At 37.2% G+C, this 27,135-nt stretch overlaps 2 protein-coding genes across 2 annotated transcripts in view; both read left to right on the top strand.

Annotated features, from left to right (window-relative positions):
* Positions 1 to 18,416, top strand: part of LOC120328830 (uncharacterized) — an 88,589-nt gene extending 70,173 nt beyond the window's left edge. Inside the window, exons 4-12 of the mRNA XM_039395377.2 lie at positions 4,968 to 5,125; positions 6,982 to 7,233; positions 7,587 to 7,764; positions 8,176 to 8,283; positions 9,863 to 9,911; positions 12,172 to 12,241; positions 13,778 to 13,865; positions 14,972 to 15,244; positions 15,640 to 18,416. Coding sequence (XP_039251311.2) covers positions 4,968 to 5,125; positions 6,982 to 7,233; positions 7,587 to 7,764; positions 8,176 to 8,283; positions 9,863 to 9,911; positions 12,172 to 12,241; positions 13,778 to 13,865; positions 14,972 to 15,244; positions 15,640 to 16,425 — 1,962 coding nt within the window. The 3' untranslated portion in view covers positions 16,426 to 18,416. The remainder of the gene's footprint in view (positions 1 to 4,967; positions 5,126 to 6,981; positions 7,234 to 7,586; positions 7,765 to 8,175; positions 8,284 to 9,862; positions 9,912 to 12,171; positions 12,242 to 13,777; positions 13,866 to 14,971; positions 15,245 to 15,639) is intronic.
* A 4,572-nt stretch (positions 18,417 to 22,988) lies between these two features.
* On the top strand, positions 22,989 to 27,071 carry LOC120328789 (WD repeat-containing protein 74-like). Its single transcript, XM_039395334.2, has 2 exons — positions 22,989 to 23,062; positions 24,549 to 27,071. The coding sequence occupies exon 2, from the start codon at positions 24,592 to 24,594 to the stop codon at positions 25,762 to 25,764; it is 1,173 nt and encodes a 390-aa protein (XP_039251268.2). The 5' UTR covers positions 22,989 to 23,062; positions 24,549 to 24,591; the 3' UTR covers positions 25,765 to 27,071.
* The last annotated feature ends 64 nt before the right edge of the window (positions 27,072 to 27,135 follow it).

The raw sequence follows: 27,135 nt of genomic DNA, 5'->3' as shown, positions 1-27,135 counted from the left end.
CAACTTGTGCGATATCGTTCCAATTCGACCTATACCCATTGTATTCATGGTCTCATTTGACCTTCAAATATTCTGCTTTTTCAGCAGCTATTTTGAATCCCTTATTATAAACCTGCACGCAGGTGTATAAGATGACAAAATTGCGCTATTACTCCAAAACATGTGCAATGGCTTTATATTTAGCGGTCGAATAATCGCTTTTACCGGTTAATTATTTGAATTTGAACCAAAATGTGGACGATTAAGTGATTTGTTGTTAAACGGTTTCGATCGCGTGTATTTTTAGCTCGTAGCAAACGGTGGTTGACCGGTAAATTTGATCTGGTTAACAGTTTTAGTGTTTTGTGGAAATTTCCAGCCTTGGAATTCATCGTAACTGGAATATTTTGAGGGGGGGGGGGGTTCAAAAAGCAAAACAGACGTCAGAATAAAAACTTGACGTCATCAAATGTGATGTTACAAAACCACAGATCTGTCTTCATACAACACTCCTGGCTTATGCTACCAACCGAAACCATGCAAGTATTCTCATACTCGACGGTACTGACAAACCAACTAGTTACCGCGGACTATCGTATGGTTTTGTCTTATCGGCTTCCCTCTATGTAAAATCGCAATAGTGAAATAGCATATTTTGCGCAACCTATATTTTCATTTAATCACTGCGTGACCTTGAGTGGTCTTTTCAAGGTCATAAAAGAATTAAAACCACTTTGCGACTTTGATGAGGCATTTTCAATTCAAATTATCTTTTAATTGGTGCATTTTAGCTCAAATTATCGCCAAATATTTGGGTGGGAAAATCATAATTTCGAAAGTTTTTCGTAAATCGCGTGATTCAATGAATTAACGCGTTTTCGATGCTAATTTTAACATCTGGCGTGTGAACTTAACATATATTTCAAATTTTCATGATTATTTTTCTATAATTTTGGACTTTTGTTATGACGTTGTACATTTTATGACGTCATGATTTATTGACTTCATAATTATGAATACAATTCTACAAATCTTAACCCTTTGGCTATCCGCAAGGAGGCTAATTTTAACTTTTATTCAGTAGTGTGAATTTCGAAACATATACAGTACTTTAAAATATTTCTGAATATTTTTTCATAATTTTGAACTTTGTTATGACATAGAACTTGTTATGACGTCATAATTCAATGACCTCACACTTATAGTCACGATGGTAAATTTCATTTTACTAATAAGCAACTAAAAAGCTTTGACGTTGCTGGCGTTTCATTAAATTTATTTTTACGTTTTTGGAAGGTTTTATCATAGTTTTTTTGCACGCTCCAGTGTGACATGGAATTAGTCTTTTATGACTAGTGCCCTTTCCATATGTCAGTTTCCCACCTTTGGACTCGAAAAAGATGGAGGTTTTTGATCGTTTCCTCATGACTTGTCGCCGGAAATAGTTGAATGTGAATGATTGGTTGTTGACTTTTCAAAATATTGCTTACAAGTGGGAAAACAAAATGGCGTAATGTTTCTGGTACTCTCCTGGTGTGTGTACCAGGTTAGGGTTAGATCATGATTTTATTCCGATTTTCCTTATTTTATTTCAATTACAAGTTCGGGGACTGACTGTGTTAGCCAATTGAATATACCCCTGTCCACAGGTTTCAGTCTCTTTACACAACTCCATGTAAACTGGGCGAACAAAATTAGTTACCTCCACATCAGTACACATACTTCTGGAGCGCCATATTTTTACCATTTTTCTGTGATTTGTTGAATCAACTACAATTCTATAATTAGTTTCGTACAATACGCCAACCCGGCCGAAACTTTTTTCCCTAATATTGAAATTTCTTTTTTTCATTTAAATTTTTTTTCTAATTTCTGCATTCGCCTGTTTGTCTTGTAACACTCCTGTTGTCGAGAATACGCATTTATATTATAAAAAAACAAAGCGTACAAGGTGCTTAATGCCTAAAAAAACGGCGCTATGTCAGTAACATGTCAAAAATTCACATACGAAGCCTCTTGTCTCCGAAATTCTTGCATAGCGCTTTGACAAATTTGAATCTGCAATGTTTCTCTCACAAGACTGAAGATCCAAAATAAGATTCTTATTTAGAAACCCGAGCAAAAAATTCACATGTTAATTCCCGTCTTCTTGTAATTCAATAACCCAAGGTCGAATGAAGGTCACACATTCCGGCGACCACTTGTCACGTATAATAGGATATTCCATGGTTTTATCGTTTCTAAATATCATAACGCGATTTCCGTTTTACAATGTGATATGCGATAATGTACACTTAATAGGCGTAAAATCGTATATCTTTCTATATGTGCAGTAGAGTCTTATATGGGTAGATTTAGGCGTAAAAATATTCGTTCTTCATTGCAATATATAGTATTTTTGTCTTCCAGACCGATCTACGGTCAATTTATTTTTAAATCGAGTCGTTTTGTAGATGTCTTCAATCAACCTTTACCTGTCTCATTCAATTATGTCCTAACAATTCCACAACTATGATTTCATAATATACTTATTATTGTATCATAATAATATATCCATTGTTTAAAATAGCTGACGACAATTTGTTCATATCAAGTTACCGTTTATCCCGTCTGTGTCGGCGAGATCAAAGCATTGTTTATGACGTCATAATATAAGGCTAGTATTCGCGGGAAAGATGCCAAAAGTTCGCTCGAGTATTTGATTCTATATTAATGACTGTAGCTTTGGTATGTAAATTACGTTTTGACGTGTTTCTAATTTATCGTATAGAATAGCAATATACATTAATGATTTTCGTTTTTCCAAAGGGGGGGGGGGGGGTATAGCAATAACCCAAATATAGCATACTGATAGTTTCCATTTTTGGTGATCAAGTAAGGATAAATTTAGAATATACTCTATATTCTTCCTGTTGTTTCAAAAATAAATTTCCCAAGACCCTATTCATAATAAATAGTGAAACATTGTATTTCCAACCAATTTTCTAAATTAGAAATCGAAAACACTGTAACATTGTATATTTTCGCGTAGACTTGATCCATATTAAACCCGATCCTTCAGAAAAGTGAATTATCTTCCAAATGTCACACCTTATTGAAGAAAGGTGGATCATACCATTTACAATTGGGAATAGGAAACATTGAATATTTTCGCGCGGAAAAGTGATTTTGCTTCCAAATGTCACATCTTTATCGAAGAAAGTAGTATCCTTTTTTATCGTTTCAGGCTGTCGATCGCGTTATCTGTAATCACTGTTTTGTTCACGTCAATCAAATTTTAACGCTGTCATTCTGCTGATCCGTGACCTCACTGTGAGTTCAAAATGGATGCCTAAAACAGTTTCGAACCAATGCGAAATTAATTAGGTTCGAAATCTTAAATTCTAGATTTTAGTGATACTTAAATCCCCTTTACAAGTTCAATTTTGTTATGAAGTCAGTTCTCAATATATATCTCAACTTAACCAGGTTTGTTGATTTTTAATCAGTAATTGTGAGTATTTTTACTTCATTTAATACATATGTGAGAGCCAAAACAATATATAATATCGATAAATTCCCTTTGCAATTTTAAAAAATTTTAAGATTTTATGGACACCGAAAATTAGAACAGTTTATGTTTACGTCACAGGAAAAAACCTTCCCTGTCACCACTCTGATTGATGGGTACTGAATTGTTACGTCATTTTTGCATCTTGCTGATTGGCCAATGTCACGAAGTAAACAAGGAAGTCGATGCTCGGGGAAAGGTCCATTGGCTTGTTTATAGCGAAAGTTTGATAAGGGCACTAGACAAACCATCAAAAACCATGCGAAAACGTGCAAAAACAAGGAAAAACCTCTTCCGCGATCGACGGTTCCAGTCTTTCCAGAAACAAATACTCTACTAGCATTGTCTTCTTGCTTAATTCCTCGTTTAACGCGAAGTTTAATACGGCAAGCGTTCAATATTAAGTAAGCCAATGCTATGGGCTATATCCCATATTTTCACCGAATTTGATTCGTCAGCACAGCGCAAATATTGCTTCCGCATTAGAGTCAAAGGTCGCCATTTTAGGAATAGCCACCTTACTCGAAGCCGTTATTTTTCGCCCGTTCTTTAGCGACACTTATCTTAATTTTTAGACCATGAATTTGTCATACATTTGCGGCGATTTTTCTTTGATCATTGAAGCGGGATAATCTTTGAAGTGGTAGCCTAGGGCAGTCTAGTTATTTAATAACTCATTTTCTACGATTTTTCATCGTTCTAGCAATACTGTTACAAAAAACATGAAAATTTTATGGAATTTCGATGCTATTCAAAAATTAAAAACACTGTTATAAAAGTTGAATCAAGTACGGGTCTCTAATAGATGGCGCTAGTGAGTTTACATGTGCAAAATCCGACCCCATTTTGGGATTCATGATTCATGGGATTATGTAAAAAATAAGTAGTGGATTTAATTACTTTGTAAACCTTGTTGAAATTCTAATAATTGTATACAGTATATGATTAATGTAAAACGTTTATATTTACGGTTTCTGAGTAAGACTACACTCGACGCCTTGTGTAGGTGTCCTTGCCATCAATAGTTCATCATTTTTTTCTTGTTACTCCCGAAGTATGTAAACCAAGATGGCGGACACCAGAACATAGTATGTGTACCAGGTTAGGGTTAGACCATAATTATACTACGGGAGTCACTTGGCTAGTCCCCAAACTCGTAAGAGAACTAAAATAAGGAAAATTGGAATAAAATTATGGCCTAACCCTAACCTGGTACACATACTACGTTTCGGTGTCCGCCATCTTGGTTCACATACTTCAGGAGTACCTTTTTCTTTTTACAACACACTTTTTCACCTTTTCTGCTCTCTTAGAACAAGGCTATATACTAGAGCAAACTTCCCTTGCCTTTTTTCTGTGTGGGATAAATATTCAAATTCTGCCTATACTAAAATATTCTACAAAATCTATTCTATATTTTACACTTTTTCTTTTTCAGAGCAAAGTTCCATATCCATATAACCCATACCATCTGCTTTATGGGGCTGCAGGGGACGATGCAAAGGGAGGTATGTCAAGGGGGCATCACCCAGAAATTCCTGCTATGTACCCACTACCTGGACAACTGGGGCACATTCCTCACCCACTGGCACCTTGGTAAGTATATAAATAACTTTGGTTAGAGCAGTGGTTCCCAAACCAGGGGTCACGACCCCAAATTGGGTCGGAGTGATAAGTAGGTGGGGTCGCGAATAGGTCATGGGGTCGCTGAGGTATGGTAGAGGGTTGATGTACAAATCATCTAAGATTTGACAAACCATGTTAAATTTAGTAGTTGGTACCATGGCTTACTGTAAAACAGGCCTATAGGCATCGCTCTATGCTTATGCTATAGGAAGTGTAGGTGCTTAATGTGACATCACTGCTTGGTTTTAGCTTATTTTACTTAATACCACCACATGACCAAACTCAAAAGTCCAGTGAAAGTAGCTCTAAAGTTCATGAAAAATATATATATTAACCTGGGGTCGCATTGGACACTTGAAAGTTGTCTTTGGGGTCGTCCTGAAAAAAGCTTGGGAACCCCTGGGTTAGAGATTCTATATAGATTTAATAGCTCTTGCTAATTCCGTGGTTTGCTCAAGTATGAGTCTCCTTTCCTGTATCTCTTGAGTGCACGTAATGCACCATCCTAATTCTATACAACTTCTGTTCCCAAACGGGGCACAGGGACCCCCAAAGGGGCCACAAAACAGTCAGACAGGGGCAGAAATGAACTCAAAAAATTTGATTTTTCTTTTCCCTATTCTTCCCAGTTTCATTTCTTGATAAGGGTATTTCACAATAGGGGGGTTGGGTCAGGGGTTCACTTTGTTGACCATAAATTGTTTGAACATAATGGGATTTAGAATCTCCCAATGAAAATAACACTATAAATACCTCTGAAACACAAGCGCTAAAATTCTCAGAACAGGGGCCAAGAGCCCTAAAAGTTTGGAAACCACTGCTGCCACTGTGGCATTTCAGCAGTGCTTGGAGCTTTGCTCAGAGATGGGTCTCCTTTATTTTTAAGCGAGTGATGAATGTAGTGCGCATGACTAATCTTTGAGCAAATTATTTCAAACTAGGTATTTTGAATGACAGATCCTAATGCATCAGTTTCACCTATTTAGAGTCCTTTTCAGAGTGAACTTAAGTGTAAAAAATTAACCTTCTATAAGAATCGAATTATGGATACAACATGCTTGAAAGTTACTAAAAACTCCTGAAAATAAATTATTTAAAAGATAATTAAGGCAAACTTGAGTTGACCTACGAACTATTAGAATCCTGCAACTCAAAGGGAATAGAATACACATAGCAAATTGCATAAATATGTTCTGCCAAGCCTAATCCAATGTTGAAGTGGGTTATTTATATCTGGTCCATGTAAGAATTATATTTATTGAACACAAAATTTAGTTTGTATATCTTTATACATGTAGATCCTATTTCAAAGCGATTTGATGATTTTGTTCATGTTTTTAAACAATCTGGCTTCAAATACTAGGTAATTTCCATGAAATTGTTCGAAATTACCCAAAACTTAGAAATAGTTTTTTTATTATTACGTATAAATACGCCTTCGCTTTGAATAAGGCTATTCGCAATCAACCACAGATACCTAACTACAGTGACACCTCAAACGCCGAACATATTCCGTTCAGGATTGGTGTTCGAGTACCGAAACTCTTTTGCCATAACAAAACATCATCCAGAACGGCAAAATACTTTTTAAGTCAAATATTAGGCGCATTCATTCTTTATCTAACATTGCTATATAAAAAAAATCAGTTATAATCACTCAGGTTTGAGTCAGACAGTGGTATATGAGGTCATAAATGACATAAATGACCTTTTCACTTGTCGCCTGAGGAAAGAAAATTTGTGTTACATTTACATATAGATTGTATCATGGTGGCATCTCTTTAAAACAAATTTCCCAATATTAACACTTAAATTTTATATTTCAGGCCCACAGCACCAATTTACCCAATGTGTACGGCATCGACAATTGCCCCCATGCTACGTTACACCAATCCATTTGCCGCATTCACAAGCGCTGCAGCAGTGGCCGCGTCCAATATGTCACACTTTCCTCGAGCGCCACCTGGAATGCACCATACTATGATTCCTCACCCCGCTATGGTCTCGAATGGACCCCTCGGAAATTTGGGAGGCGGCCAACACCCCCATCACGGAAAACATGACGCTGATAAAATGGGGTAAGTTGTCATTTTTTCTAATAGAGAGTGAATTCAAAAAAAAATTGAATTGTTTACTCTCAGGGATGGCCATAATCAGCAAATTTACTATTATAAACACATTCTGGAATCAGTGTTTGAATATTGAATACAGAATATATTCTAAACTAGGCGATGTTCCAAAGAGTATTTTTGTAAATTGATAGAAATTATATTTAGTCAATTTTTTTGTCTGACTATAGAATTTTAAATTTTCGAATAAAAATATTCTTACTTTGTAAAATCAAGAATTTATTTTATTGAATAAAACAATTTTGAATGCATTGAAATATTTTGATATGAATTGTTAAAATGATTGATTTTATCTTTCACAGTGGGCGCCATTCAAAATCAGAATCCGAGCACGGCGTAGGTCGAGCAAAACGTGATCGTCCATATGTAAAGAAGCCGTTGAACGCATTCATGCTTTATATGAAAGAACAAAGAGCTAAAGTAGTCGCTGAATGTACATTGAAAGAAAGTGCAGCAATTAATCAGATTCTTGGACGAAAAGTAAGTTTTAATATTAAACCAGAGGGGTCTTCCAATTTTTTCCCTCCCCATGGTAAACATTCCTGAAGATGTTCCTGGCAGGGATGGCTAGGAACTAAATAATATAATATTCTGATCAGTATATCTTGGGTATGAAATTTACCAAGTCGATCATTTTTAACATAAAGCACATAAAGTCCAGTGTAATTATTCAATGGGTTCGAATTTGAATTTAGGTAACCAATGATTTGTTTGGTTTTCTCATTTTTTGCAGTTTTCAGTAATTAAATGACAGCATTTACTTTCAATTGCTCAAAATGACTATTTTGAAAAGTAACTATTGTAGACTGCCAATGTTCATGATTAAGTTGTGATACCGGCTTCATTATTTCCACAATAATATGAAATTATGGACATTCTTTCTCTTTTCAGTGGCACAGTTTATCACGCGAAGAACAGCAGAAATATTATGAAATGGCTCGGAAGGAAAGGCAGCTGCATCTTCAAATGTATCCTGGATGGAGTGCTAGGGATAATTATGTAAGTTCATAGAGTCATAAATACGTTTATGGTAATTTAATTGGCTCGACACTGTGGCACATCATGGTACAAATTAGAAATACGCTCTATGTGGATTGGCCGGTTTGAATCCCATGCGTGGATAGTTAAGTGAATTGCTGGACCCCTCGCCATCGTAGGGTGGTTCACCTCTGGTTGGTTACGATTTCCTCCACAGTCAATACTTCAAGGCCATGCTTCCTAAAACAATTTACTGGTTAACTAATCCCACACCCGACATGGACTGGTAACCGGACGAGAGGCCGTGGTTCGCTATATGGCCAAACCATCTTATTGGCTCTTCTCACAACGTGATAAATATGAAAAATCCATTCCCATTAATCAAAAACTTTCTGACTAAAACATCCTTTTCAAACTTATAAAACCTGACTTCAGCAACCTTTGCACGCGACATATTGTATCGCTGTCATCAGCTCTTTTGTGTGGCTTAAGGTATTTCATAATCCTCTATATATCACGGGCTTGTTGTCACTTTTCAACAATACAAAGCACATACAGAAGTATTTAATCTCTTTGGGTAGAGAAAGTCGGGAATAGATGTTTGTTCGCCGATTGGTTAACTTCAGTGGTTCTCGAACTTTTTAGAATTTGTCAAGTCTCGCGCTCCACCTCAAAAATAACTAGCTAACAATAAGCTACAAATAACAGATAGTAACGCGAAAATTATTAATTAACAGATAATAAAAATAACAACAAGTACAACAGCTCTCTGCAATCACTGAACAATAAAGAAATGTAAACATCCAAAATACGAAGGGCAAGATTATATCTAATAGGTTTTTTTATTTTTAATTAGATTAACGCCCCCTCAAAATTCTGGCTACGTCCTTGTGGGTCTCACCCCAAGGTTGGGTTAGGCTGGTAACATTCCCTCTCAGAGCTTGCTCAGTTGCGCGAAATAGCAGGCCATGTGAGCTTCAAGAAAAAAAGGTCTTCGCGGAAAATTAGAAAAAATAGAAAAGAACACAACACTTTAATACTATGCAGTGCGCGGCAGAACGAAAGTACTGCGCGGGGATTCTCGGCCAGCTGCGCGCTGGCGCAGTTTAGAGGGAACATTGGTCGCTGGTGAAGTACCTCGGATTCTAACATCATGCCCAATGCCCCACCTGGATGTGATGAGTTGTGTAGGCAATGCCAGAGCGAAACAACTCAAAATCATCCAAATACAGTAGCTTTCTATATATCAATGGCTGTATATCCACAGTGTTGGAGTGGAAAACATGTTGAAAAATTTCCAAGTTGAGAATTTCTATTTTATGATTCTAACCGAGGCAACCCCCGATGCCGTGTTTAGTTTCTAATTTTATTCGGTGCCTTTTTAGGGTTTTTATTTGGTGTACGAATTTAAAAAAATTAATAATGTCATATTACTATATGAAAATGTGAAGGGAAGGCTCCTCACCCATATCTATCTCTGGTATGAAAGTGTGTGCTCATCATTGTGATAAACTGAATAATAGTAGATCAACTGCCTTTTGTTTTAAGGGACAACTTATTTACAAATAATTGAAACTAATGAAAAAAAATTTCGTTACAGGGCAAAAGAAAAAAGCGGAAGAAGGAGAAATCGCAAGGAGAATGCACAGGTGAATAATATTATGATGTCATAATGTTCATTTTATCATTGCAGACAATACCATGTTGCTGATGAGCACAACAGTGGTTCTCAAACAGTGAGGTGCGGTCCGCAAGTGGGGCGTATACAATTTTTTAAGTGGGGGGGGGGAGGAAAAAAAAATATTTGTTAGAATTGATCTTGACCTTGTTTTGGATAAGGCGCGGCTTAAAACGTTTGAAAACCACAGTTCAATAATATAGTTCCAAAATGAGAACTTCAAAATATCAAATTGAATTCTGAAGAACTAAATAAGCCTACATATACTTCCTTATATACTTTTACCATGATGGAACCAAAACGCAAACACAAAAATACCAGTAATGGTGTGTGACCACCCCCCTTATATTTAGCCCTTTATTATATTCATAGTGGCTGCTTTCACAGTGGGGGGGTAGGAAGTAATGGTACAAAAAAATCACATTCTAGATTCTACAATAAAATACAATTGAAACAGCTTATTTAAGTTACGAATTAAATGAAGTTGTAAAATAGTCCAAATAAATCTTTTTACAATGTTGTCAATGCAAATATTCAAAAGGTCATTCAACTGAAAATCTCTTTTATTGAATCACAATAGTATTGCTATTCAATTATTATCTAACAATAAATACTTTTATGTTGTCATCCCCCATTCGGCCGCTAGTACAGCAAATTTTATAGTTTTGATTGTAAAGTGTTATTGGTAATAATGTCTGCTTAACATCATTCTGGGAATGTGAAAAACAAAATTTAATTTATATTGTAAAAACTTTTTAGAAAAAAATTGGCTGATACCATGTTCCCCCGAAAATGAGAGAAGGGTCTTGTTTCAATTTTCTTTCAAAAAATAAAACTAGGGGTTATGCCTAGGGAATGTCTTTTATTTATATATTTTTATTTATCAAAAACAAAATTACAAAGGAGAGGATTACGAGATTTTCAAATATACAAAATATGAAAATCGATATCCATTTACTTATAAATAACACGTTGACATCGACGAGGTTTTATTTTAATGGGGGGGGGGGGGTGATATTACAAAAAATTGCTTTGTATAATGCAGAAAAATCTTTTTTTACCTTTCAAAAGTGGCAGGTCTGCCCCCTTTTTCTTCTTTTTGTATCTACTATTATATATCTCTAAACTGTTCGCTTTTTCACTCCTATTCCTTTCGTCTCATCTAACTTTCTCTCTATCTTAGAATCTTCTAGAGATCGTACTTATGCAAGTCTTGCTTCAGAGCGTTTTTATACCAATCTTCCAAACGCTGGTTCGAGTTCTGGCATGTACTATGGTCTCGGACACTTCTCTCATTTTTCTGCAAGTTTCGGAAGCCATAATGCCAATGCTAACAACAACAATGATAAAACAACAAATTACCCAGAATGCAATTCTGATTTCACACAATCTTCTTCTTTTTCCCTCTGTGACAAAAATGCTGAATCGCCTTCTTCAGAAAATGATGAATCATGTGATATCACAATGAGGTTTGTTCTCTCACAATGTTCCTTTCTGCTTGTCTTGCCTGTTGTCACTTTCATCTTTTCACTCTTCACCTTCATTTTTTCCACTTTCTCAATTCTCCAGGGATTTCCGTTCTCCATATGATTAAGTCGTCTTATTGACTTTCTTTTCCTTCTGGGCAAATGTACGAATCTTATCCTGAATTCAAAATGTTGTTCGAGACTTGCTTTTTCCAGTTATCCTGTATTATTTAAGCAAATTAATCCTTTAAATGCAGCTCAACTTTAGGGGGATGGCCAAATGCGCTCACAAGGTAAAATTGTGCGGCCCGCGAAAGAGTTTTTACTTAGTTTGATCTGGTATGTGCAAGTAATTCCAATCCCTTTGCGTTGCGAAACCTATACGTAAGTCCAATTTATTGTCCATGCATATGACTTTACAATGCCTTAACAGCTAGCTTGTGCATATAATGCAATAAATGTCACAAGATCAATAAGCAACCAAAGCCTGCAACTACTAGATAGCCTGCCTATGTTAAGATGCGACCCGCGATTCCATTGGAATATGAATAAAATAACCAAAAACCGATAACCAAAATTTTTCTGCCTGCAATTAATAGATAGCCCATGTTTAATAAAGGTGCAGCCCACGGTTTCACCCAGTTATTTGTATCTAGCCCTTCTGTATTAAAGGTTGCACACCCCCTGCCCTATGTATATTTATTCATGAATGTTTTTTTTTCATATTTTGCATGTTCACTCTCACCTCCACGTCATAACTCACAGCTCAAAATCCCAAAAAATGTCGAGCAGTGTTCGGCCTGGAACAACAGCAGTTATGGTGTGCTCCATGCAGGTAATGATCACGTGATTGGTTTTATTTCATGATACAAAATATTTATTATTATTGAACATTTATAATGATGAATCTCGAGTTACTAAGAAACATGGGTTGGTTTTTTAGACGCTCCAGAAGTATGTATACCAGTATGGAGATTCTGATTTTGTTCACCTATTTTATATCAAGTTGTATAAAAGGACTGAATCCTATGGTCAGGGGGTGTATTTACTTGACCAACGTAGACAGTCCCCGAACTCGTAATAGATTAAAAAAAAGGAAAATCGAAAAATATGCCCTAACCGTAGCCCGGTACACACACTACGGGAGTCTGAATAGTTTTTATATTTAAGTTTCCATGCTGTCAAATTGGGCACTGACATTGCTTAAATCAAAAATTCAAGTCTCGTGTTAGGATTAGATTTAAAGTTGAATTTGGTAATAGGATTATTTTTACAAATTACTTAAAATCTTACAAAAAGGAAAAGCAACATTTTTGTTACACTAAATTGTAAAAATAACATTTTTTAGGTTTCTATGAATCAATCACCTCATTCTAGTTGTCATTTTAAATCCGTTTATTTAGTTATCCGTCAAAATCAGCGACCAAAAAGGTCCTCAACCTATCGGGGTAGCCCATTAACAAATGTCTGTATGTTTATACTGTAAGCAATACAAATTGGTCCATGTTTATCCAAGTGCGACTGTGCTCGTTCATGTGTGACTATACTTTGTTTTGTACATTCTTTGAGCTTGCACGCTCCATGGTTTTTTGAAAATCGCTTGAAATAGATTTTACAATTCGTATTTCATCTAAATAGGAATGTCAAAAGTATGTAGTTAAAAGGGATTCAAAGCTATTACCTCATTGGCTCATTTCTAATTTTTTCTTGTATATCTTAGCTTAAATGAGGACAGTGGCTTTCAACCTTTCATGACCCTGGCCCACTTTCGGAGGCTTATGGCACTCATGGCCCCCTCGTTCATCATTCCAGTGGTATTTAGTTATTTAGATGGTTTTCCTGAAAATCGCATGACATAGTTGTTATAAATTGTATTTAACTTGGGTAGGAATGTCCTAATTAGTTAGTTATTGTTAACAAATATAATATTAGTATCCTTCTTTTCTTCTAACAATGATAAAGGGGTTGTTCGCCTTTTAATAACAAAGTAAATGGATGTTTCCTTGATCATCGATTTCCTCGTTTATTTCCGTAACAATGACCAATCAGCATAATGTTAGTGAGTGTCAACTCTCCGAACAATCTCAAAATAAGCATCTAAAATCTTGCAGTAGTAGAATATCGCGAGAATTTTTCTAGGGTCAAGGGAACATTCATTGGATCCGCTTTTATAGTTTTAAACAAATTTGCTAAAAGTGAGGTACCTAGACCCGTGTATGCAGACGCTCATTCTGTTACTGCGGGGGGAAGAAAAACCGATAAGACAGCTTAATCATATGAAAAACAAGGCCTCTTTTCAGTTACCAGACCAAGACTTGATGGTGACTGAAACCGAGTTGATTATACTTCTAACAATTCCTTCCTATTTCAGACGGAAAAAGAAATGTGTTCGATACCAGCATGACGATGACAGTGATGATGATGACTTGAGTCCAATGGGCTCACCCCAGCAGTACCAGGTTTGTGAAATCATAATTATTGTTAAGTCGGGTCCCAAAAGCCCTCCCCTCCCCCCCCCCCCCCATCCCCTCTTTCGACACCCTCCAGCCGTACCAGGTGTATACAAGCGTGACTATCAGTAAGTCGAGTCTCGTGCACTCACTCAAAAATAAACTCATCTCTGATCTCGTATGTCATCGCAATTGTCGCAGCTTAGGTTTTGCTACTGTTTGTAAATAAGTCAGAAGACCTAGGATTTTTCGGTGCGGTATTTCCCAGGCCCTTTATTTAGGCAGTTTCGGCCGGTTTAGACCCCGACCACCCACGGGGTGTGGGATGAAATAGTTTTCCCCCCCTTTTCATCAGGAAAGGCTAGATGTCGATGGCTTTTGAGTTGTGTTTGCTGTCATTACGGATTGGTTGTGTATTGTACGACAGCTCTACACTCAAACACTTATAACAGCAATAATGACAGCAAACACAACTCAGCAAACAAGCAGCCGACGGCAGCTTGTCTTGATGAGAAGAAAGCAAAAACTATTTCAACTCACACCTTGTGGATGGTCGGAGATCAGACCCAGCCAAAACTGCCTAAAGTAAGGATCTGGGAGATAGCGCACAGAAAAATATAAAACGAGAATATCGGTTGGAAACCGAAGACTTATCGATCGATAGTTAGGGGATCCCCCAAAACAGAAACTGCAGTTTCAATTCATCCGCTCTTGTAACTTGCGCACTGCGCATCGCACACACACACCCGGCGGGTCTCGAAATTCTCTCCCTTTAATCACTATATCAATAATTGATTGATAACTCGCTAATTATACGACATAATTTGCCCAAAATCAATAGGCTCCTGGTTCGAGATAAGATGAATGCACATGCAAAATCTGGAGCAGATTCAATCTCGCTTTCGTGAGATATTGCGTGCATTTTACAGACAAACAAACAGACATACATACAGACATACAGGCATACAAATACCTATCAACATACTTACCGATTAAAATCGATAAGTAATGATATTAATACAACACACAGTACAACCCCTAGTAATTTGGAAGCACAAGGCCAAGCTAACTTGAAACATGTAATTTGAGATATTTAACACATGTTTCTATCACAGGGCTTCCCTGGCCAAGGTCACCCATATGATTCAATCCGTTCCACATCGCCGCTTTCGATGACATCACAATCAATCAATATTTCAACCAATGGGAACGGAGAATTCAATCCAGCAACTACAAGTTCCTCCTCAAGACTCCACGGGGATCACCCCTCCCCCCAGATGCACCCCCACGCTATCCGCGAAAACCATCCCGATATAAAACAGGAATATAGGACATCACCAAGTGGACTGGATGGCGCTCACAATAATATATTGAACGGAAACGGCTTTGTAAGTTTATTTTTGATTTAGTTTCTGAATGCTTTATTCTGGCGGAGAGATAATAAAATTTTCTTTAGTACTCGATTACAGATGAGTGAATCAAAATTTCTTATTTGGGGAAGAGAGACATCGGTCAAACAAAAAAGATTGTGGGACTCGTTGACGCCGTAGGGTGGTTCACATAACCGCTGGTCGGTTACGGCTTCTCCACCATCAAGTCCATGCTCCCGCAAATAAATAAATGACTAACTAATTTCATACCAGACATGGGATGGTAATAGGACGAGAGGCTGTGGTTTGCCATATGATTAAGCTGTCTTATCGGCTTTCCTCTCCTCCAGGATAAATATGTAAATCCTATTCTATCCAGTTTTAAATAACTTAATCATGTTTCTTGTTTTCAGGATAAGTTCAACGGGAGGCATCCAGCTCGCACATCGAGCAGTGAAAATTCTTTTAAGTCGGAAGGTTCCCCCAACAGCCAGGGTGGCGATAGCAACGGCGGTCGTGGCAACAGTCACCACGACAACGAAAACAACAATAACAGCAATCACAAAGATCAACAACGTCGTCCGAACTTTAACAGGGGAAACCACGGAAATAACCCCCCACAAAACATTATTCATAGGCAATCGTCAGTGCCACCTAGCGGCAACGATAATAGAAGCAGTTTTAGAAAAACAAACTCTCTCGATAGCAGCGACATGCCGGGGCCATCCGGGCTTGCTGGTCGCAGAAATTCAAATCTACAGAGCCATAATACTAGTGGTAACTCTAACACCAGCGATGGATCGCCGAGTTCACGATCTCATCACAGAAGTTCATTTAGTAAGCCCTCTAGTGGATCGAGTAGCTCGCACATGCACCCACACCCCTCTCCATTGCACCCCCAATCAGGGTTGTACTTGCCGAACCAGTCTGGGACTTCCCCAATTTTACCAGTCTCCCCACCATATAACCACAGTCCCCATGCTTCGCCTTTTATACCTCCTTACTCCCCTTACCTCTCTTCGGGTATGTTAGCTGCTTTTGCCCCCCCTGCCTCCCCCCTCAGCTCCCCACTTCTATCAATTTTCAAAGGAATGTCGCCGTCTAGCCTCGGAGGAGGAATGGGGGTACCAAACCCCGGATCTAGTCACGGAAACCAATCAAGGGTGACACCGGGCGCAGTCGTTGAAGGAAAATCCTAATTTAAAGACGAAATTCCTATTATGTAGCAATGGAGGCAGCTTTTCTGGTTGGTCGTCATGCCAACCGTTGCTAAGCAGAGACTGTCTGTTGTCAAGGAACCGATACGCCTGAGAGGTCACAGTTGACTACAGCAAGACTTTGATGACAAAAAAACGACACTTTCCGAGTTGTCATAGCTTCAATGAGTAAAGTAACGGTCACAATAGTAACCCGGCCGTAACCACGGTAACTGACCATGGCAACACAAGCAGCAATTTTCTAATGTTCCATACTCAGAATGATTTTCACTTGAGATCGACTCATTTTATTTTTGAGCTATTATATGGCGAGGACTACCTATACCTTTTTCGCAATTTTATTGTTTTTATTACGTTTTATTATACACTGCTTTTTTGTTTTTATACACTTTGCTGTCAGATGAATATCAAATTTTTTTTAATATTTTCAGATAGAAATTGTGATTTTTAGGCCGGTTTGAAATATATTCACATTAAAATGTTGGGCGCTCCAGAAGTATGTGTACCAATATGGAGGTAAATAATTTGTTGTATAAAAGGACTGAAACCTATGGGCAGGGGGTATATTCACTTGGCTAACACAAACAGTCCCTGAACTCGTAATAGAACTAAAATAAGGAAAATCAGAATAAAATTATGCTATAACCCTAACCTGGTACACACACTACGGGAGTACCAAAATGTTGTGTAAATAGTCTACCATATATGGACTGTTCTCATTATTTTTAAGGTCCCCCCACATTCTCCCACAGATGGACTACTTCTAGTAACATGTCCCCAGAAATTGGGATTTTTAGGCCACGTCACATCGAAATGTACGAGACATAGATGGACTCAATTAAAGTTCCTATATTTCCCCTTAAATTCCCTTTGCCTCGCGATATACCCACAGAATTTTATTTTATAAAAATAAACGTACAATCCAATGATTTGATACGAACACTTATGCAGTTTTGAGTTATTTTCCAAATTTGTGGAATATGTAAAAGGCTAATAACACCATTAATATATGTTATCGCCGTAAGCTTGTTAATAAGTCATTCAAATCCATTTAATGTATAGGGTGTCCATAGAGTCCATAGAGTTTTTTAAAATTGCAAAGGGAATTAATTGATACCATTTATTGTTTTGGCCCTCACAGATGTATTAAATGAAGTAAAAATACTTGAACAATTACTGGTTAAAAAACAACAAACCTGGTTAGGATATATTAAAAACTGACTTCATAACAAAATTGAAATTGTAAAGGGACTTTATGGACACCCTATACATTGAATTGCTCTTCAATGAAAATGACCCAGTTTGAATTGTACTAGATATTTCGATTTTGAAATATATTATTTTATAATGTATTCAAAATAGCTGGTTTCTCAATTTTAGCCATCTCCCTGTTTTCATGATTAAAACCTCCTTTTTCTGTAAGGTTAGAATCTTTTTGATGAAATGTCGGTCCCTAGTTCGTCAAAAAACGAATTGTCTCAAGAACCAGTAATATTAAACATAGATTCTACATTATTATATACATTTTAATATCCCAAACTTGCCTTATCATTAATGCCAATCAAAAATGTAAAATTTGACATAAAATTGTGATTTGATTCCTCAATGCAAATTAAAATACAGGTGCGTGTGTATGCATCGACTTTAAACTCAAAACTGACAACTGGCCCATATATACCCTGATGGTATATAGACCAGGTGTGTGACGGCCCGCTGGGCACAACCCAGCTTGCCAAGCCATTTAGTAAGCCCTTGTCAACAATCAGGTTTTCCCCATCAAGCATAAAATCATAACCTGAAAGTTTATGTTCAAAAAGTTGCTCGCATGGTTAAATATACATAATGATTCTGGCTCTTGTTGCTGCGTTAAATCTTTCCCCGTTTTGCCTGGTGCATTCTTTTTGCAATTCGTTGCAGAATTGGAAAAACTAATTTTTTTTTGTGTGGCCCAGTTAGATGTCTGAAGTTGGTTACATGGCCCATCATTAAAAAATTTGGCACATCCCTTCTTTAGAAAGACTGTACTACAAAACAACCATTTCCGAGTTGTCATAGCAACAATGAGTAATTTAACGGTCACCATAGAATGATTGCATTACCTTGAATCCATACTAGCCTAGCGCCTATCAGCGTAATTTATTGTTTCAGTAAGGTTAATATCCCTCAGTGGTGGCCCATAACTTAGATCAGAGATGGGTTTCTTTATTTCTGAGTGAGTGACCGCATTTTTGTTGGAAATAATATACTGTTTTGAAACCCATATATAATCATGCCTTATTTTTATAAATAGATTTTGTATTTTCACAATTCCAGAACTAAATTTTCCGTAACTATTGAAATTCAAAACAAGAATGATAACAGAATACTAATTTTATATGATAACTTTGTTTATCGCAACTAGACCAGAAAATATATATTTTTGCAAAAAAAAAATGAAATTTTCAAATTTCTATAGATTATGCATTTGAATGCAGTGCCTTTCATCTTGAAATTGTGAACTCATAATATAATGCCAAATATTTCGATAATGATGTCACTATAAAAATATTAAATGACATTTGTTTTTTACAGTATACCAATTTATTCTATTACTGAATATAGTTGGGGGGATATTCCCCTCCCTCTCAAAAAAAAACATGGGACTTTCCCTGTGAGTAAAAAATATACTCTGATTTGGGGGAAATCATCTTTTTGATCATATTGTATATTATTTCTCTGCATATTTTTGCGCATTTTTAAATAAAACAATATTAACCAGACGTTTTTTCAAGCAATTTCGACAGCAAAGTTTTTTTTTTGTAATTCACCATTTCTTGTAACCTATTTTTTTGTATTTATGTTTTTGCCTTTTTTATTCTTTTTTAACATTTACTTCGTCAGCTGCAAATTTTATTCAGAATGATTTTGTCATATAGTGACGTCATAATTTGTTTATTATGTAATCATCAATGATGTCATCTTCTGAACTGTTTCAAAACCATTTTATGACATCATAAGTTTGTTCATGCTTGACCTGACCCCTGAACTCTTTAACATAAAAACAATTTTTAGAGACAAATTCGAAAGATTTTATTATTTTTGATTAAATGAAGAATTTTAACTTCCTGACCATGTTATTTTCAGCAACAATGAAATCTTTTTGTTTCATCATAATGATTTGTTTGTTTATTACGTCATGTTCGTTATTATGATGTCATACATGAATCAAATATTCGTTCTTTGTTAATATGATATTATTACTCTTATTAAACTTTTTGATTCAAACCAAATGATTTTATGTGGTGATGTGTTTGGGTAACGTCAGATTTTGAAAAAATTAAGAGGTTGACACAAGGAGCGGTACTGTGTTCTTACTAGAGATGTACCGATGCCACTTTTGTCGCCTATACCGATCCGATACCAACTAAAAACGTCGATATCGATATTCCGATACTATTTAATTTTTACCTCAAGTGTGCAGGGCAGGCGGTTCAAAACAATAGTCTTTGAGCATTACTCACAGTGCACATCATCTGGATCAGATTAAAAAGCTGAATGTATCGGTAATATTGGGCTACATTTAGCCGATAACGATACACTGCCGATGCGAAAATTTTTGCGATATTACCGATACGTCGGTACATCTCTAGTTATTACCGCACCAATAGCTTTATATCTTCGATCTTTTAAGTTAGATCAGGATGATAAAGGGATGGTTTACAGCAGGGGTCGGCAAACTGCGGCCCGCGAACTAATCTTTTGCGGCCCTGTAACTTTTAAAGCATAAAACAGAAAATGATCCCTAATTTATTATTGTCTCCACACGGAACGTGTCATTACAAATACGAAATTCGAATCCGAGACCCGGGCGGCGCTCCTGCTCATCTGTGCGACAGTGCAAAACGTCTATTGTGCTCGTTCGGAAGCACATATTGCTCTTAGCAACTTAATATAAAATGCATTACAGTAACACTAAATTTCGTATTCGCTTGTCTGATTGTCATTCGGATGAGGTGCTGCGAGGCAGCGAAGTTGTCATTTCGATTTTAACGCTTTGGTCAACACAGAACCAACATCACCCTTCACATCGATGATAAGTAAATAAAAACAATGGATTGTTGTATAACAGTGGTTCTTAAACTTTTTCGAGCGCGACCCAAATCTTGAGTTTTATGGATACTCGCGACCCAATCCTAAATAACGCAAAATGTGTTTTTAATGTTAGTACAGTTTGACACAAATACAGACAACTATTTATTAGAAACAGTGCCTTGTCGCGAATTGTAGCAGAAAAGGCGTCCGCTGTCCGTCGCAAACACCACATCCTAGCTGGCCTCTACCCTTCGGTATCTCTCGCAATATACAACTTTTTAATCATCAAATGTGCACACACTGCTTCGTTCGCGGTAAATGGTGCCTCGAGATGAAGTCACATTTTCTCTAGATATTGAATAATCTAATGTCGAGAAGCGAGCTTTTTCATTGCGTCGTCTATTACAAATTACATTACCAAAAAGACACCCATTTTTGGTTATTTTAATCCACTAAGACGACATTCCGCGCGGTCAACACAACGACAAGCGACGTGCATGGTTACCGATACCATAAAAATAATACACGTGACTGGCATATCAGAATTGTGATGTAACAATGAGCTAAAGACAGTTCTTTCCGTGAATGAAATTTTATATTTCATTATTTTTGAATACCAGAGTTCAGAAGCTAAATTGAAACATTGGGAAAGCTGAAAATTCGTCCTTCTCCTCTTAGATTGCGCGACCCATTTTTAAACCTTCCGCGACCCATGTTTGGGTCGCGACCCATACTTTAAGAACCACTGTTGTATAACATATTAAAAAGGATACTCACGAAGTATGTGAATCAAGATGGCGGACACCCCGGACGTAGTATGTGTATGGGGTTAAAATTAGGGCATAACTTTAGTTCTATTACGAGTTCGGGGACTAGCCAAGTGACTATTTTTACCCAAAATTATGGCCTAACCCTAACTTGGTACACATACTACGTTCCGATGTCCGCCATCTTGGTTCACATACTTCGAGAGTACCTTAAAAGGGCCACATACACGTATCATTGTGGCAGCCTTTTAACGCAGCAATAGAAGGTGGATGTGCGCAATAATTTAAAGTTTAGTGTGGCGATTGTTCGCAGGCAGAAGTTAATGCGGCTCGCACTCTACCGGAAATGTGTATATTTAGCTCGCAAGTACATAAAGTTTGCCGACCACTGGTTTACAACATTATAGATAAGAAGACCATGATAAACGTATAGGTGCGAGGTGTTGTCAATGTATTTTTTATTTTTTTTTTAATTAAGGCTTGTGGCCGGTGTTCTTACAGCATAGATAGCAAGAAGTGAATGCACGAGTATCAGCGTAGGAAAATGGGGATTTCAGTAGCAGTCAAAGCAAAGGAGATACAGACAGACAGATACTTTTATAATGATCACCAAAACTGATTAGTTTTATTTCGTTTTGAACAACTTTTTATCATTTTTTTTCTGAGTGTGGAGTCAAAATAAACTTATACTTATTATGAAGAGTAAAATTTTTCCAGTACTATAAATATATATATATATACTTTAAAATTTTAAATGATTGAAATAACACGCACAAATTTGCTTGGAATCAGGGTCAGACATATACAGAATTACCTTAAAAACAAGAGATGGCGTGAATTTTCATCATGATGTTTGATATAAGATCCAAGCCTTTTTACGTTTACATACTTTCTTCGGCGCTAATCTCTGAATGCTATTCGCGTTCTATGAAGAGATCAAATACATAGTGTGTGTGTGTGTGTGTTTCGATTTCCCGATACAACAAAACAATGAAGCAATACATGGCAAAACAAAAGAATGTGCGGAAAATCAGAAAAGTGGGCGAAAACTAATAAATATTTAAGACGTGCTGATGCACGTGCTCACTTACCCCAATATAGCTTACATTTATCTTGTTATCTATGGTTCTCCTATTATTTAAGAAAATAGCTGAAGAATTTTCACTGAAAGAGATCTTAAAATATTTCTGGTTGATGAGATAATAAATATCTTTCTCTCTCTTATGGATGCCGCTGTTTCGTAACCAATATTGGTTTACCTCGTCTCACCTCACCATTGACTGCAATTTCTTCATATATAACTTATCGGGTGACCGTACATTTGAACCCATGTACATTTGAACCCATGCGTATATCCACGGGTTCAATCTATATGCGGGTGCTAAAGCCCATGGGTTAGGGTTAGTATGGGCTTAACTATCCGTGAAACAAAAAAAATTCCATAGGTGCAATAGCATACAGGTGCAATTGTCATGGGTTCAAATGTACGTGGGTTCAAATGTAATGGAACCAACTTATCGTAATGTGAATGCTACTAGTGCTTTTTTAGCATAGTGAAAAATAAACTACAGATTACTGAAAATCTTATCTAATTTCACCCAAATTGAAAGCTTGGTGTCGGCGACTCCATACCGCAACCTAGCGAGTACCTAGCATTTGTCAACTCGCAGTGAAACTCACGTGTCACACAGTAAGTGAGTTAATGGCCGTAATTGTGCATTGCTGGGATTGTGGGATATATGGGACGGGTCGGATTTTCAAGACTTTTACAGATAAATGAGGTAATGCGGCTTGATCATGTAGCAAACCACGGACTAATATATGGTTTTCAGCCTATTGGGAATACTGGTACGGTACAGGAATAGTTAACCAGTTATTTCAGTATTTGTTTCATACTTTCAGATGCTTGAATGCACTTGACATTTAGTAGGGTCCCTTGACAGATTGGATTAGTGACTTGAGTGTTTGGGAATAGTTTTTTCTACCTGTTGTTGTAGCTTTTTTGTAGAATGTGCTTGAAACGGATAGGATTTACATATTTATCCTGGGTAGAGAAAAGACTCCTTAATGCTGTAATACTCTAATATGGCGAACCACGGCTTTTTGGGGTCTAGTATAGTTTAGTACCACAAGTACTTCCAGTGGGCCTATCATACCGGTAACGAATTTGGCATATGTTATTTCTAACCCCCACGTGACTATGTCATCCAAAAATTACGTCACTACCATCACGTCATACAGTCAACAGGCTTGCCAAAGTATAATTACGATCGTCCGAAATGGCATCTGCGCCGCCGATTGATAATGAACTCGCTCAAGCCGGCGTTCTCTCTCCTATTGTGATCCTTGTGACGAGGAAACGAGAGAAATAGCTTGCTCAATTTTGGGTGATCGTCTGCAAGTTTTGGACAACCATCTGCATACTTTGGTGGGCCTCATTACGCCACTGTGACGTCGAAATGACGTAATTTTTTGGTGACGTGGTCAGGTGGGGTTAGGATTGACATATGCAACAATTGTTGGGTCTCGTGTAGCTTTGTACCCAACGTACTTCTAGTGGGTGTAGCATAACAATTTTTTGACATGTCAATCCTAACCCCCACTGTGACGTCGTAGTGACGTAATTTTTGGATGGTGTGGTCAGGAAGGGGGTTAGGATTGACACGTGAAAAAATTGTTATGCTACGCCCACTAGAAGTACGTTAGGTACAAAACTACATAAGACCCAAATTGTTGAGCCAGGCCAATTAGAAGTGCATGTGGTACTAAACTATACCAGACCCGCTTCTTGTCGGGTTGCCAGTCCCTGTACTGGCAGACTGGTATGTGATTAGTTAGCCAGTGACAAGCGTATTGCTAACGTTTAGCACCATGCACCGAGTCAAAAACACTAGCCGAATATCTCAAAAGTGAAGTGTCAGAGTGTGAAAGTAGATGATTGAGAAATTCTTCAATAACTAAATGACGTGCCTAGTTCTCATTCTTGCTAAGTCAAGTCTTGCCAAGAATAGCTTCTATTGTCCGAAATGGCATCTGTGCCAACGATACCGATCTCAATAACGCCAGCAGGCTTTCTCATATCGGGATTGTTATTTTTAAATCTTAACCTCAAGTTGCATTCACTCATTTAACTTTCAACAAGGGTGTATTAAATGAAATGTGCAATGGAGAATCCGGGACATCCATATATTTCCAAAATTAGAATCCTTTCTTTGTGTGGGTACATGTTCTGAACGTAAATCATGAAAAAATCTCTTATTTTCGCAGTGGGTTATTATAGAAAACTCTACATTCTATTTTAACTCTGAAAATGGAAAAAACAAAATCAGTGAACGTTTGGCTCGGATCAGAACCTGGAATCCTAAAAGCCGTTGATCTTGTCGGAAAAGTTGCAACGAATTATTACGATCAATCAAATATCGGGAAAGAACAGGAAATTGTTTCAATGTGTCGGGATGGTAGTGGCGGCTCTAAGATTTACACGGGACATAAATGTGGGACAATACGACAATTTGACTACAATACGGGGCAGTTTAACCCCCCAATTCCAATCCCCGAATTTGCTACCTCGTCCGATGAGTTAGTAAAAATCTACAATCATGATGAATCCTTCGTTACTTGTACTACTAAAGGAAATTTCTTGGTTTGGAAAAACCAAGAAAATACGTCCGAAATTATACAAAACAGTAATTTAGGGCCTAATATCCATGATGTTGTCTTTAATAAAGATAAAAGTAAGTTTGCCTCCGGTGGTAAAGAAAACGCTTTGAAAGTTTTTGATTTTGAAAGTTTAGAAAACCCGATTTTTAAAGCGAAAAATGTTCCACATGACTGGTTACAACTCAGAGTCCCTATTTGGGTCACAGGAATTCGTTTTTTCGAAAATTCGTCCCAAATTGTAACATGTACCGGGAAAAGTCAAGTTAGATTGTATGATACTGCAGCTGAACAGCGAAGGCCGGTTATAGAAATGAAATTTGATGAATACCCGCTTACTGCTGTCTCTTTGACGCACAACGAGAATCAAGTCATAGCTGGAAACACCCGAGGTATGGTCGGAATGTTCGACTTACGTAAAAAGGGATTGGTTCGTTCTTTTAAAGGATTAGCGGGGGGTGTACGATGCCTCGAATGCCACCCTACATTGGATTATATTGCCTCGTGTGGTCTCGATAGATTTTTACGGATCCATAATATAAACACTGGTAAATTGGAATATAAAGTTTATTTGAAAGCGAGATTAAATTGTCTCATGTTCAGTGATCTTGATTTTATCGCTGATGCGCGAAAAGCCGCTGATGCAGAAAAAGAAGCGGAGCAAACTCGAAAACGTAAATTTGACAACGAAATTTTGGATGGGGAAGATGACACCTTGTGGCGAAAAATGAAAACTATTAATGACAATGATGACTCCGCAAATTCCGAAAGTGATGATGATGAACAAAATGATGAGTCATCATATTCTAGTGATGATTCTTCTTAACAATACCAGACAGTCTACCTTTGTTAGATTGTTTGCATGTATGGTTATTTGCTGTAAACTGTAACAGCATTTGTACCAAATGAATATATGATTAGCAGAGGCACTAAACCAGGTGTCGGCAACCTTTTGTCGCTCGCGGGCCAAAATTAAGGTTGCAAGTCATTAGCGGGCTGCACATATTTTTAGAAAGTTGAAAAACCGAACGGATGGTACTTTTTATAATAAAAATCAAGCATCTCTCGAATAGAATATAGATTTATTCCCTCATTGCATCTCATAAAATTCCATTTGAATATTTTCAGCGCCATTGAACCCTTTGCATCAACTTTTCTGCGTTTTGTTGCCATTTTCCTAATTATTATAATTAAATTATATGCTCGTTAAACGAGTAATTGTGAAATATATAATTGTTAGGTTATAATATAATTTGGTCTAAAGAATATATTCGTCAAAACGGATGTTTTATTACTATAATTTAGTGAAGCGTCGCGGGCCGGATTATAGTGTTATGCTAGCTTAAGACATAGTTGTGCGACATGTACCTTTTCATGATTTTTTGTACAAGTCAAAATTAAACGACGTCTGCTTACCATATGAATAGCGAAGACGGGGGCATAGCAAGTTCTGAAATTTTTTTAATTGACAGGACTTTAACAGCTGGTGAAGATTTGGGTTTTCAATAGTCCTAAAGGTCTTGAAAGCTTGAATTGCTAAGTATGATACAGGAATATTTTTTTTTTTACAATTTAAAGGGGGGTTCTGACCCCCCTCCCCCTGGGAATGCCCCCGGGTGAAGAGATACCTTGCTGGCCTAAGACATAGTCGCACAACCAAAATCCTTTGATTGAGGGACATGACCCATCAAAATGTCACCAAGCAGATTCCTCTCGTCGAAAGTTTATTTAAAACATTTCTTCATATTAGATTCGGCGCTCCAGAAGTATGTGTACCAATATGGAGGTAACTAATATTGTTCGCCTACTTTACAGAAGTTGTGTAAAGGGACTGAAATCTATGGGCAGGGGGTATATTCACTTGGCTAACACAGACGGTCCCCAAACTCATAATAGAACTAAATATGGAAAATCCGAATAAAATTATGGCCTAACCTGGTACACATACTACGGGAGTACTGAAGATTCCACTCAGATATAATTCAACCATTAAGAGTGTTTTTTTATTCATTTTTCCTTCAACAATACTACTCTGATCGTTTATCTGACATGTATGAATCAAATTTGACTTATCTCAATTGAATTTTGACATATTGTTATTCAAAACGAAATATATAAACTTGAACACACAAAGTCATTTTTGATTGGTTCTCGTGGCTGGTGCGATGGCTCAAGGGCATAGGGGTTATTCTGAAAT

Source organism: Styela clava, chromosome 11 (assembly GCF_964204865.1).
Source record: "Styela clava chromosome 11, kaStyClav1.hap1.2, whole genome shotgun sequence".
Classification (NCBI taxonomy): domain Eukaryota; kingdom Metazoa; phylum Chordata; class Ascidiacea; order Stolidobranchia; family Styelidae; genus Styela; species Styela clava.
The sequence above is the reverse complement of the archived record's forward strand: the minus strand, read 5'-3'. Positions and strand labels throughout refer to the sequence as shown.